Source organism: Pelodiscus sinensis, chromosome 22 (genome assembly GCF_052426305.1).
Source record: "Pelodiscus sinensis isolate ZL-2025 chromosome 22, ASM5242630v1, whole genome shotgun sequence".
In the NCBI taxonomy this organism is placed as follows: domain Eukaryota; kingdom Metazoa; phylum Chordata; order Testudines; family Trionychidae; genus Pelodiscus; species Pelodiscus sinensis.
Genome location: NC_143073.1, coordinates 12,017,181 through 12,029,095, shown reverse-complemented (window position 1 = coordinate 12,029,095; position 11,915 = coordinate 12,017,181). Strand labels below are relative to the sequence as shown.

Sequence of the window (11,915 nt, the reverse complement as noted above, 5' to 3'; positions counted from 1 at the left end):
AGAGTCTGGGGGAGCATGAGAATGAGCCGGGGCCTGCTCAGGCACTGCTTTCAGAGGGGAGGGTGGCTGGGTTCGTGTCCCAAGGACGGGTTCAGATAAGCGGGCTGGGACTAAGCATGCCCTAAGCCCCCAGAGCTAGAAATAGTGATGGCTCTGCTCAGCCCCTGTGTTTGCTACAGCCAGCTAGGGGACCAGGCCAAGGAGGACTGGTCAGTCTGTAGCAGACGAAATCAGCTCTGGCCAGCAGGTCCATGGCTCTAGTGAGCGCCCCCTCTCCCCTTGTGCCAGAGGCTGCTGTCTTGGTTTGAGTTACTGATCCATATTGGGGTAGCACCTCAGAGCCCCAGCTGCAGACAGGACCATATGGGGCCAGGTGCTGAACAGACACAACGGCATCCTGGGAGTGCTTCCACTCGGAAGTATAAGACAAGAGATGGGGGGGGGGGGGAAAGACGGAGGGAACAGGCATCATGTTGGTCAGCCTGATGGGCAGCGGTCTCAGCTCCACCGTGACCGGTTTTGCAGGCATCAAGGCAAAGGGGAGGGGAAAGGTGGGATCTGAAGGCTGAGAGCAGTGCGGGTGTCTGGGGGAGCTGCTCCTGAGCAGTGAGGGCAGCATGGCAGATGCACAGGAAGGGGGCAACCTGATCCAAGCGAGGGGCGAGGAGAATGAGCAGCCGCATATGACCAGGGCACGGCTGGTGGACGGCTGACAGCCTGGCTGCATGGAGGAGAGGAAAGCCCCTTAGCCATGTTCTGCAGAAGGAACCTGAGATTTAACTTGGGTTTGAGGCACCAGGACGAAGTCCAGGTGAGAGCCTGAGTGTCAGGCAGGTGCTGATGGTATCCCCGGGCAGGGAGCAGGGGTGTGGTGGGGCAGAGCAGGACCTGTCGCTCCCCCCACCTACTTAGAGGCAGGACCCTGCAAAGACTCATGGCTCCTTCCTTTACACCAGGAATAAGGGCTGCCTATTCTACCTGCCCCGGCCCCAGCCTGTAGGGCTGGTGGGTTCCTGGAGGCCCCGTGCAGCTGGGATCTTGTCTCCGTGCTGCTCCGCAGCCACTGCCTGGGGAAGGCTCCCGAGGGCTGCGCTGTGCGGACAAACATGCCGTGCCGGTTGCCAGCAGTTAATTAGCTCCAGCTGGTGAGGAAGGGGAGGCTGCGATCTCGGGGAACGGCATCCCTCGGGCACTGCAGCATGTTTATTGAAAGCCCGGCTTCCCCACGGCCCTGGGGACTGCTCCTTTCAGGCTCCCACAAGTTAAAAGGGCAGTGGCGAGGCCTCAGGAGGGTGTGGATGCCATTCCTGCCAGCAGCACTTCGCTGCCAAGGTGTGAGGGGAGGCAGGCCCAGGGCAGGTGAACACAGCATGGTTACGTGTGTCAGCCCAGAGAGCTGCCTTCCCGGCCAGGCGAGGCAGGAATGGCCAGTCACCTCTGGCCAGGAGAGCTGTTTCCAGGGGCTGCTGCAGATCCCTCACACTGGGCAATGTAAGCAGGCCAAAGCCCTCTGGGTGGGTGGGGGCAGGAGGCTGTTCCAGCCCTCTCTGGTGAGCATCACCGGATAAGTGGGACACTTACTGGTTAACCATTTGTACCCCTAGCTTGGACCAGTTCTCTGACAGCCTGCCAGGCATGGAGTGAGGCGTATCTTGTGCCCACCCACCCCCCAGTGCTGCCAGTAACCGGGACTCCTGGGTTCTCTTCATAATTACAGCAGAGTCCTGCTCCTCCCCTGCACCCAATAAGGGAGGGTGTGGTTTCCTCAGTGGCTGCATTAGGGTACTGGAGATATGCAGGGCTCTGTGGAGTTCCTCTCAGTGGCTCCAAATGGGCCAGCCCAGGGGCTGAACTGGGCTATCTGAGCAGGCTTCCTTTCCCTGGCAGAGGGGATGGTGCGAGATGTGTGAGCCCACAAAAGGGGCTGTGGATGGTGGTACCTGACTGCAACCAGTCAAGGGCTTTTCCCAGCACCCAGCTGGCCTTCAAAAAGGATTGCAGGGGGAGTCTCAGGTGTTGGTGCCCTCCAGCAGGTACCCTGTGCAAGGGGCAGCTGGGCCCTGCACCCCCAGCCTGGGGGGGAGGAAGGATGGTACTGGGGACATGGGGCTGATACAAGGGCTGGGAGTGGGTATGGAGCCAGTGGGGTTCCATCAGAGGTATTGGTGGCTGTGGGGGTGGGGTGGAGGTACTAGGGGGCAGCAATACAGGTGGTACAGGGCATGGGAGGGGTGGTATTAGGGTAGTAGAGGTGATACAGGGCAGAGGGGGCATTGGGGTGACAGGGATGTTGGGACAGTGGGGAGGCTGGGAAAGGATTTGAGATGCTGGAAGGGGTATTGGAGGAGGTACAGGGTCTGGGAGGGAGTGCTGGGGACAGTGGGGGCTGGGTGAGGGTGGAAGGATGGTGGAAGAAGGTGCAGCTGCAGGAAAGGGGTAGTGGGGGCAGTGAGGTGGTACAGGACCTGGGGGAGGGTACTGGGGGCAGTGGTGGCTGGCAAGGGGAAGTGGGAGTAGTAAGGGGGCTGGGAGGGGAGTACTGGGGCAGTGGGGGTGGTACTGGGGCAGGGCTGGGATGAGGTGCAGTGGGGGTGGGTGGAAGTGCTGTGCTAGTGGAGGCTGGGGGTGTAGTGGGGCTGGGCTGAGGTGCAGTGGGGGTGGCAAGGGGCTACTGGGGACAGCAGTAGGGGAGGGACAGGGGTCGGGAGGGGCGGTATTAGAGGCAGTGGGGGTGATACGGGGCTGGGAGCGGGTGTTGGGGCAGTGAGGACAGGGTGGGGGTGCACTGAGGCAGTGGGGAGTATGGGGACTGGGTGGGGGTGCAGTGGAGGCAGTGGGGGGTATGGGGACTGGGTGGGGGTGCACTGGGGACTGGGTGGGGGTGCACTGAGGCAGTGGGGGGTATGGGGACTGGGTGGGGGTGCACTGAGGCAGTGGGGGGTATGGGGACTGGGTGGGGGTGCACTGAGGCAGTGGGGGGTATGGGGACTGGGTGGGGGTGCACTGAGGCAGTGGGGGGTATGGGGACTGGGTGGGGGTGCAGTGGAGGCAGGGTGGGGGGGGGGAGTATGGGGACTGGGTGGGGGTGCACTGAGGCAGTGGGGGGTATGGGGACTGGGTGGGGGGTGCACTGAGGCAGTGGGGGGTATGGGGACTGGGTGGGGGTGCACTGAGGCAGTGGGGGGTATGGGGACTGGGTGGGGGTGCACTGAGGCAGTGGGGGGTATGGGGACTGGGTGGGGGTGCACTGAGGCAGTGGGGGGTATGGGGACTGGGTGGGGGTGCAGGAGGAGCGCTGGTGCCGTGGGGGTGGTAAGGGGTGGGTGGGGGCGGGGTCATTGGGCGGGCACCCTGACCCAACTCCTTACTCGCCCCGCCCACTTTGTAGGAGCAGCCTGGCCCTGCCCGGCCGCCGTACCCGGCTCCCCGCCTTGTTGACGAAAGCAGTCTGCTGCTGTCTGATTGGTCCTGAGCTTATTACTCCCGCCCCCGTTCTCGCCAATCCCGGCCGCGGAGGAAAGCGGCATTCGGGCTGCTCCGAGGGTGAGGGTGGGAGTCAGGCTGGGAGCGGGGCAGCGGGGGGCGCTAGAGGGCAGTGGGGGGGGTTAGGCTGGGAGCAGGGCAGTGGGGGGCGCTAGGAGGCAGCGGGGGGGGTCAGGCTGGGAGCGGGGCAGTGGGGGGTGCTAGGAGGCAGTGGGGGGGGTCAGGCTGGGAGCGGGGCAGTGGGGGGCGCTAGGGGACAGTGGGGGGGTTAGGCTGGGAGCAGGGCGGGGGGGGCGCTAGGGGACAGTGGGGGGGTCAGGCTGGGAGCGGGGCAGCAGGTGCCTTGAGCCCAGCACGTGTCGTGGGTCCCGTCCTCCCTGTGGCTCTGTGCCATGGTGCTGCCTGGGTGGGATCTAGATCCAGGGAGCCCAGAATGAGGGAAGCAGCTGCTCCCCGTGCCGGGACCGGCCAGCCCCTCTCGTGCTCACCTCTCTCCTCTCTTCCCCAGGCTGCTGGATGCAGAGAACAGTGGCTGTTGTGGGTGGTGGGATCAGTGGCCTCACTGCCTGCTACCACCTGGCAAAGAGCCACAATGCTCCCAAGGTGAGGTCTCCTGTGGCAGCACCCCCAGAAACTGCCTGCGGGGGGGAGGGGGGGTTGTTGTGATGAGTTGCTGACTATGGGGCTGCCCCACTGCTCTGGATACTAACTGAGGCTTTTCTGTGGAGACCACAAAGAGTGCTGGGGATGCCCTGCCTGGCCTTCCAGGGGTAGAGGTGCCCCCCCCTCCCCAACCTATTAGTCCGTGGGCTCTGCTGGAAGTGCTGGGGGGAGGGAATGGGGCCTGTTGTAGGGCTGACTTTTGCAGCATTCAGAGGCCTTGTGATTGCAGCTGCCCTCCCAGCTGGGGCATCACCCTGCCTGGAGTGGTCCTTGGTCCCTTCTGTCAGGCTTAGTTGTGCAGGATGCCTAGTGGCTGGCTGTGGGGCAGGTTCTAGGGCTCTTTCCCCACTCTTTGGGTATGTCTAGACTACAGGGTTTTGTCGACAGAAGTTTTGTCAACAGATACAGTCGACAAAGAGCATCTAGACGACATCCAGTTCTGTCGACAAAGCAAGCCACTTTGTCGACGTGACAGTGTAGATGCAATAATGCCTCCTGGCGACAGAACTCTGTCGATAAAAGGCGTTATTCCTCGTAGAATGAGGTTTACATACGTCGACAAAACTGCTGAGTTTTGTCGACATTATGTTGACATAACTCAAAGGCAGTGTGGACGCAGGTGTAGTTTTGTCGACAAAACCCTGTAGTCTAGACACACCCTTTGGTTCCAAGCTCTTTGGTGCTGGGGTGACCAGTAAGGCCCAGTCCAGTGCTGACTGTGGTGCTTCATGCTGGGAAATGGCCTCCATAGGCCACAGACCAGGAAGACTGGGTGACTGGGCTGTGCTGGGCTCCAGGGACGTTAGCGCCATGGTGTGACAGGGAGCTGGCAGAGAAATGCTGCGGTGACTGCAGCTCTGCTCTGATGGGTTCCTCCCTCCCCACAGATAATCCTGCTGGAGGACAGTGGCCGCCTGGGTGGCTGGCTCCATTCCACTCGTGCTGAAGATGGGGCCGTATTTGAGCATGGCCCCAGGGGGATCCGACCTGCCGGCACCGTGGGGAAGAACACTCTGCTTATGGTATGTGGGCAGAGCCTGCGGGATGCAGATGGGGGAGAGGACATGGAGTGTTGGCTCTGGGTCCAGATGAGATCTGGCCAGCTGAACTGATCTCCTAAGGAAGGGGCTGGGAGCTGCCTTCTGGTGGCCAGCAGGACAGGGCAGCTAGATGATCCTGATCCCAATAGCTGGGGCTGGCCCCGCTGAAGGGCTGTGCACCTGCCTTGGCAAGGAAGGGCCTTGGCAAGGAAGCAGACATGCCAGTACGTTACAGGGCGGGGGAGGGCAGGTGATGCTTAGAGGGACTCCGTAGGGCACGGTCCAAGGGTGGGAACATCTGGCAGTTCTGGGGCGGTTTGGGTGGTGTCGGCAAAGTGGCTGAGTGCAGTTGGGCAGAGCCAGTCGATTTGGTCTGCCCTGCCCCGTCCATCTCTGTTAGACGCTGACGTGACAAGACCCCACCAGTCTCAGGGGTAGGGAGTCTGGGGCAGCAGGACTCCCGATTTTGGCCATGGCCTCAAGGCGCTGTCCTAGTCCCCAGTAGCATGAGGCAGTCAGCGACTCGCCTACTTGTCTCCCCCTAGGTCTCCGAACTCGGCCTGGACGCAGATATCCTTCCGGTGCCTGGTGACCACCCAGCGTCCAAGAACCGTTACCTCTACGTGAGTGGGGCGCTGCACAAGCTGCCGTCTGGCATTGGGTACGTGGCCCGTGACCGCTGCCTGGGTGTCCCTGCCCACAGGCCTATCCAGCCACTGCGCTGCCTCTGTTCACTCCGCTTCCCGCGCCCCAGCCCGGTAACCCCTCTGTGTGTGTTGGCAGCGGTGTTCTGCGGACGGTGCCGCCCTTCACCAAGCCCCTGCTCTGGAGTGGGCTGCGGGAGCTGACAGTCCCCCGGGGCACTCAGCCAGATGAGACCATCCACGGCTTTGTGAGCCGCCGCTTCGGAAAGGAGGTATTAGCCCAGGTTGGGGAGCCGGGTGGCGAGTGTGGCTCCGTGCTGGGCAGGGAGCCTGGGGTGGGGAGAAGAGCTGACAGGCAGGGCACGGGGGGAGAAGATAGGGCTGGGCCACAGGGTGTGGTGGCAGCAGTTCTGCCTATCTTCACCCAGCAGGGAGTGGGGGAAGGGAGCCAGGCAGGGCCTCCCAGATGGGCTCCAGGCAGCCTGGGATCTGTACTGCACTGTCATGGGGTCTTGACTCAAGCCCCTGTCGCCTGGGCCCACTGGAGACCCAAGAGCCAGGCTGAGAACCCAGGTGCCCTGAGACGAGCCTGCCGAGCTTCCTAGCGCCTGACTGCTGCATGCAGGGCTCTGCCTTTCCCATCCCAGACTGCCAGGCACTGTCACTGTGCGGTGGAGCAGCTGCCGCTTCCTGCCTTGGAAAGGGGGTAGCTGCATTGCCAGGATGGGTTTCTCCATTGGCCACTGGTGAAGCAGGAGAGACTGGAAGTCAGGTTCTGTCCCAGCTCTGCCACAGACACATTGAAGCCAGAGCCTTTCCCCCTCTGTGACTCAGTTTCCCCATCTGATCATGCCTGACATCCTAATGGTGAGCAGCCTAATTCCCACCCTTGGGCTCCAGAGCACTACGCAAAGTGTTAGAGGAGGAGAGGGACGAACAGGCCACCAGCTGGCCAGGGCAGGGCTGGGGCATCTGAGGGAAGACTGTGGTGCTGGGAGTCCCATGAGGGGAGGGGGATGTGCTCCAACCTGTAGGAGCTGCAGAGTGGAGGCTCCTGCACCCGGCATGTGGAGTCGTCCTGCCCCTGCCCAAGTGCAGGAGAAACCGCTGGCTGGGTGCGGGTGCTAGGCACAGTCTGACTGCAGGCCTGACACCTCTCCCCAGTAGCTGGGGGTGTGGGGAGTGGGAGCTATGCATGGCATGGAGGGCTTTGGGGAAGTGGGCTGGGGCTGACTGCAGGCCTGGGACCGGCCTCTTTCTCCTGTCTGCACTCTGTCCTGAGCAGGGCCTTGGGGGGTTGGCTGGCAGCCTCATCTGCCCAGTCCTGGGGGTGGGAAGGGCAGGTGGACCTGGGGCTATCTCGGGTCACTCTAGGAAGGAAGGAAAGCAGTGCTCGGGTCCAGGGTGGTCTCTGCCCCATGGGTGACGTGGGAGCTGTCTTCTTTGCACCTCCTGCTTGCTGGCTCTGCAGAACTCTCCTGGGAAGATCCCTTCTCTCTTGCCCGCACCCAGTGGACGGGGCTGGGGCAGGCTCCCTGTGCCCAGCAGGGTGATGGCAGGGCAGGGTCTGACGGCTCCTCTCCCCTTGGCTCCCCAGCTGGCCGACATTGCCATCGACAGCCTGTGCCGGGGGGTGTTCGCTGGAGACTGCCGGGCCCTGAGCGTGCGCTCCTGCTTCCCTGTGCTGTTTGAAGCGGAGCGGAGGCGGCGCTCTGTCATCCTGGGGATGGCCCTGGGCGGAGGTGAGAGCTGGCCACACAGCCCCTTGAAAGGGGCGATGGAGCTGCTGCGTGGGAGGGGCTGTGTCTGTGCACTGGGCTGGGCTCCACAGGGGCAGGAGCATGCGCCTGAGTTGGGGCCCTGCTCCATCACTGACTGGCGGTGCTGCGTCCTGCCTTGGGCTCCCAGGCACCCCGGGCCAGCTCCGCTCTCGGGGGGCCCTTTCCCTTGATGCTGCCCATTTGGGTCAGGGCAGAGCTGGGGACTGGGGGTTCCTGCCGTGTGGACGGGTCTCTAGCCTGCTCTCTGCTCCTAGGGAAGGGCCCTGCCCTGGACTCGGCACTGAGCCGCAGGGCCCAGCATGAGTGCTGGAGCCAGTGGTCGCTGCGAGGGGGCATGGAGACGCTGCCCGAGGCCCTGCAGGACTTCCTGAGCCGGCGTGGGGTGGAGATTCTCTGCCACGCCCGCCTGCGGCGCCTGGAGAGAACAGCACCTGAGCGCTGGCAGGTGGGGGTGGCAGCAGGGTGCATACGACTTCCTGGACCCCAAGGGCACTGCTGGACTTCAAAGGGTTAAACTGAAACTGAGCCTCAGCTTCTTGCCGCACTTGTCTTGTCAGACATCACCTGGGCCTCGTTCGGGGTGAACGAGAGTGGCAGGAGGATGGGAGTCAGGACTCCTGGGTTCGTGGCCCGGCTCTCGGAGGCGAGTGGGTTCTCCCAGGTGGTCTGGGAGCCCGGATTCCTGGGTTCCATCCATCCTTGGGAAGCCCCCTCTCTGCTCCGTGGGGCAGTGCTGTGGGCTGGGGGTCTCTGCTCTGACTGCGCCTTTCCCGTCTAGATCACCCTGGAGGACGGCAGCCTGAGCGCAGACCACGTGATCAGTGCCATCCCGGCCAGAGGTAGGGGTGCAGCCGGTGCTGAGGGCAGCCCATCTGCAGTCGCTCGCTCCCAGGTGGCTGTGGAGCCATCCAAGTGCTCAGGAATGGAGGGGTTGGGACTGTCTCTTGTTCAGCTGAGACCTTGTGTAGGGCCTGGGTGCTGCCTTCCCCTCTGTGCAGGAGTGTGGGCTAGTGGTGAGAGCAGGGGTCTGGGGGGCCTGTGTGTTCTCCCTGGCCATGGTCTCGAGCAGGTGTTCCAGCTCCGAGCGGTGGGGGGAGGGCTGTGGAGGCCCCGGCTGTTGGGTGCTGAGGCATGTCTCTCTTTCCAGCTCTGGCGGCGCTGCTCCCCAGCTGGGCTGAGCCGCTCGCCCAGGAGCTGCGCAGCATTGAGGCCGTGTCGGTGGGTGTGGTGAACCTGCAGTACGAGGGTGCCACGCTGCCCATCATGGTGAGACGGGTGCTCCTGCCTGCTGCCGTAACCCACTGCAGCCCCCCAGCCCTGGCTCAGCATCACCCCCTCCCCCGGGCACCCAGCATTACTTGTGCGAGAGCAGGAAGGGGGAATGGCCAGTCCTGCCCTCGTGTCATGGGGCTCTACCCCACCCTGAGTCAGCGGTGGCTGAGGGGGGAGGGGGCTGCCAATCTCCCTTGGGGCAGGGGGGTTACAGTGTCGTCCTGTCTCTGTCCTAGGGATTCGGGCATCTGGTGCCCTCGTTTGAAGATAGCTCCCTGCTGGGCATTGTCTATGACTCGGTTGCCTTCCCGGAGCAGAATGGCACCGGTGGCCCTTCCATCCGGCTCACGGTGAGCATGTCCCCCGGCCCCCACCAGGGAGGCTGCTGGTGGCAGAGGGGGCTGGGTATGGACAGGCACAGGTCCAGCCATGGGCCCTGGGATCCTGGCCATAGGGTGCACAGGTGCTGACTTTCTGATTCCCCAGGGGAGCCTGACACCAACTCACCCATGCCCCACCCCCACCTCTCCCCACCCCAGTGCCTGCTGCTGAGGATGGGGGAGGGGAACCGATTAGCAAGGCCTGCTAGTGGGTGCTCCAGCCCCATGGCACCCATGTTGGTGCCTATGACAAGGGGTCTGGTTCCACTGCAGCATAGAGCAGAAAGTGGGGGAGTTGCTGAACTGTGGGATCAGGCCCAGGACCCCCAGGAATCCTGCTGATTCCTCCCATGTGCTGAGGGACGGCCTGGCCATGCACCAGCTCAGCCGTGTCCTCAGTGTGGGGCAGGGGATTCCATCTACATGGCTCTGGACTGGGCCCTCTGTGGCCCCATTGAGGGCAGGTAGGGGGAGAGCCTGGCTTCCTGGAGCCAACATCCCCACTCGTCGGGGCAGGGCAAACGTCTTGTTGGCCCCCAGCCAAGATCCTGCTCCTTTCCTGAGCGGTTGGTTTGCTCCTGCAGGTGATGCTGGGCGGTGCGTGGTTTGCACAGGCCTTTGGGGACCCGGACACGGTGCCTCAGGCCATGCTGCTGAGCCGTGCCAAGGAGGCGGTGAGGGTGCACCTGGGCATAGTGACGGAGCCCTCTCGCACAGTCGTCAAGGTGCTCAAGGTAGGTGGGGTGGGGGTGGGCAGCACTGGGAACCAGCGGAGCCAAACCAGCTCTCACCATTCTCTGGTCCTTCCACAGGCCGCCATCCCGCAGTACACACTCGGCCACTGGCGGAGGACAGGTAAGGGGGTGCAGCCACTGTCTGAGCCCTGAGCTGGGCCGTGGGATTTGTTGACACAGCTGGGGAGCAGCAGCCTATATGCTATGGGGAAAGGGGGTTGAGGTCCCTCTAGCCTTATTCCCTCTATTCCTCCTTGGCAGAGACCATCAACCATTACCTGCAGCAAGAGGGGCTGCCACTGAGCCTAATCGGGGCTTCCTACCAGGGCGTCTCTGTGAACGACTGTATCTACAGCGCCAAGACAGCTGTCACCCGCCTCCTCGGCCAGGCCCACTGATCTGCCCCAGGCACCTTCTGCTTGAACTAACTCTCGGGTTACCATATTTGAACTTTCAAAAAAGGACACTTGGTGTTGCGGTGGCTGCTCCACTTGCAGAGGAGGCTGGGCTTGGGCACCAGCAAACTTATCACTGCACACGCCAAGCTCTGGGATCTGGCTGCTGCCTTGTTGCTGCCTCTCATGGTGCAAGGAGGACTCCAGACTCCCACTTTTCTGATGAACCACCCCAAGACATGCAGCAGTGCAGGCTCTAGCTGCTGGGCCAGGAGGAGAGGGGCAGGGAGGTTGCTAGCTAGGGCCTGTCCTAGGGCATGAAGTTTAAGGCATTGAGGGGAGAAGTGGCCTGGCCGGAAAAGTAACCCAGGAATCCTTCTTCCCAGAATCCCTTTCTCCTGCCTGCCTAATTAGCCTCAGAGCTGAGACTAGAACACCCTCCCCCTCCCCCTGGTCTACCCAAACAGCCCCCCTGCTCACCTGCAGAAAAGGAAAGGAACCAGAAGTTTTAATGGCCCGTTCCCTACTCTAACCCAGTGCCAGGTACCCTCAGCCACCCCACTCTAATCTAATGCACTTCTCCTGCAGAACGGGGGCCCTAATCTAGGAGGGTCGAGGGTAACACTGCACCTCTGTGGACAGAACCAACCTGCCAACTCCCCTCTTCGTCCTCTCCCCTCCCCCCAGGCCAGGTCTCACCTGGGCTCCTGTCGCAGCCACATGCTTTTCCCTCTAGGCATGGGGGCACATGCAGAGTAGCAGTAAAAGGTCTGGGGGTGCAGCTCTGAACATTCAATTTGACAAGCGTGCGTCCTGCCCACTCCCCTTTGCAGGGCAAAATCCTGGACATTTTTTGCCATTTTAAAAAGCCAGCCAGAGCTTTAACGTGAAAAAGGACAGACCAGAGCCTATTGGAGCCCCCAACCAGCCACTGGGTGCTTGGGGTGAGGAAAGGCTCTTTCTTCTGCAGGTATTGGGAGCTGGCTCCTGTCCAAGGTGGGTAGGGCTGGGGGGGGGAAGCCAGTGGGGGGCCTCTGGAAGATCTCCCCTCCCTCCCAGCAGTGAGTGCTGATTCCTAGTAGCTGCAAGCTGCAGCCTGGGTTCTTCCCAGCAATGTTCAGGTGCCAGCCTGCCAGGTGAGCTAGGCTGGACTTTCTCACCATGACACCCCCTTTCACCTGCCAAAGCTTCTCCCACTTAGCTCCAGCCTGACTGGGCTTGCCCAGAAACTTCACCGTTCATGCTGCCTTTGTGGAGCGCTGCAGGGCAGGGTGCATAGGGAGGAGAGAAGAGTTCCTATCTAACTATTTCTGGTCATTGACAAATAAACCCCCATGGCTGGATTCCTGTGGCTCAGTGCAGAATGATTTTCCCCTGGGGGCAGGGCCAGGCTAGCACCAAGGAGGCCAGCCCTGCCTAGACCTGGGGCCCTGCACTGAACAAGCTAGTGCCGCAGCAGCCAGACACAAAACAGCTGAGAGATGTGAGCATCAGCTGGTTTCTACAGGCCCTGTCCAGATGTG

General features: G+C 62.3%; 1 protein-coding gene across 1 annotated transcript; it reads left to right on the top strand.

The window, feature by feature from the left end:
* Window positions 1-3,426: 3,426 nt before the first annotated feature.
* PPOX (protoporphyrinogen oxidase) lies at window positions 3,427-11,735 on the top strand. Its single transcript, XM_075908034.2, has 13 exons — window positions 3,427-3,543; window positions 3,992-4,086; window positions 5,034-5,168; window positions 5,732-5,847; window positions 5,970-6,102; window positions 7,428-7,572; window positions 7,866-8,056; window positions 8,390-8,450; window positions 8,759-8,877; window positions 9,120-9,233; window positions 9,848-9,997; window positions 10,076-10,118; window positions 10,259-11,735. The coding sequence occupies exons 2-13, from the start codon at window positions 4,000-4,002 to the stop codon at window positions 10,393-10,395; spliced, it is 1,431 nt and encodes a 476-aa protein (XP_075764149.2). The 5' UTR covers window positions 3,427-3,543; window positions 3,992-3,999; the 3' UTR covers window positions 10,396-11,735.
* Window positions 11,736-11,915: the final 180 nt, after the last annotated feature.

Coding starts and splice junctions, on each gene's coding strand:
- PPOX (XM_075908034.2), top strand. CDS start 4,000: ATGCAGAGAACAGTGGCTGTTGTGGGTGGTGGGATCAGTGGCCTCACT. Junction 4,087..5,033: donor AGAGCCACAATGCTCCCAAG/GTGAGGTCTCCT, acceptor CCCTCCCCACAG/ATAATCCTGCTGGAGGACAG. Junction 10,119..10,258: donor CGGCCACTGGCGGAGGACAG/GTAAGGGGGTGC, acceptor CCTCCTTGGCAG/AGACCATCAACCATTACCTG.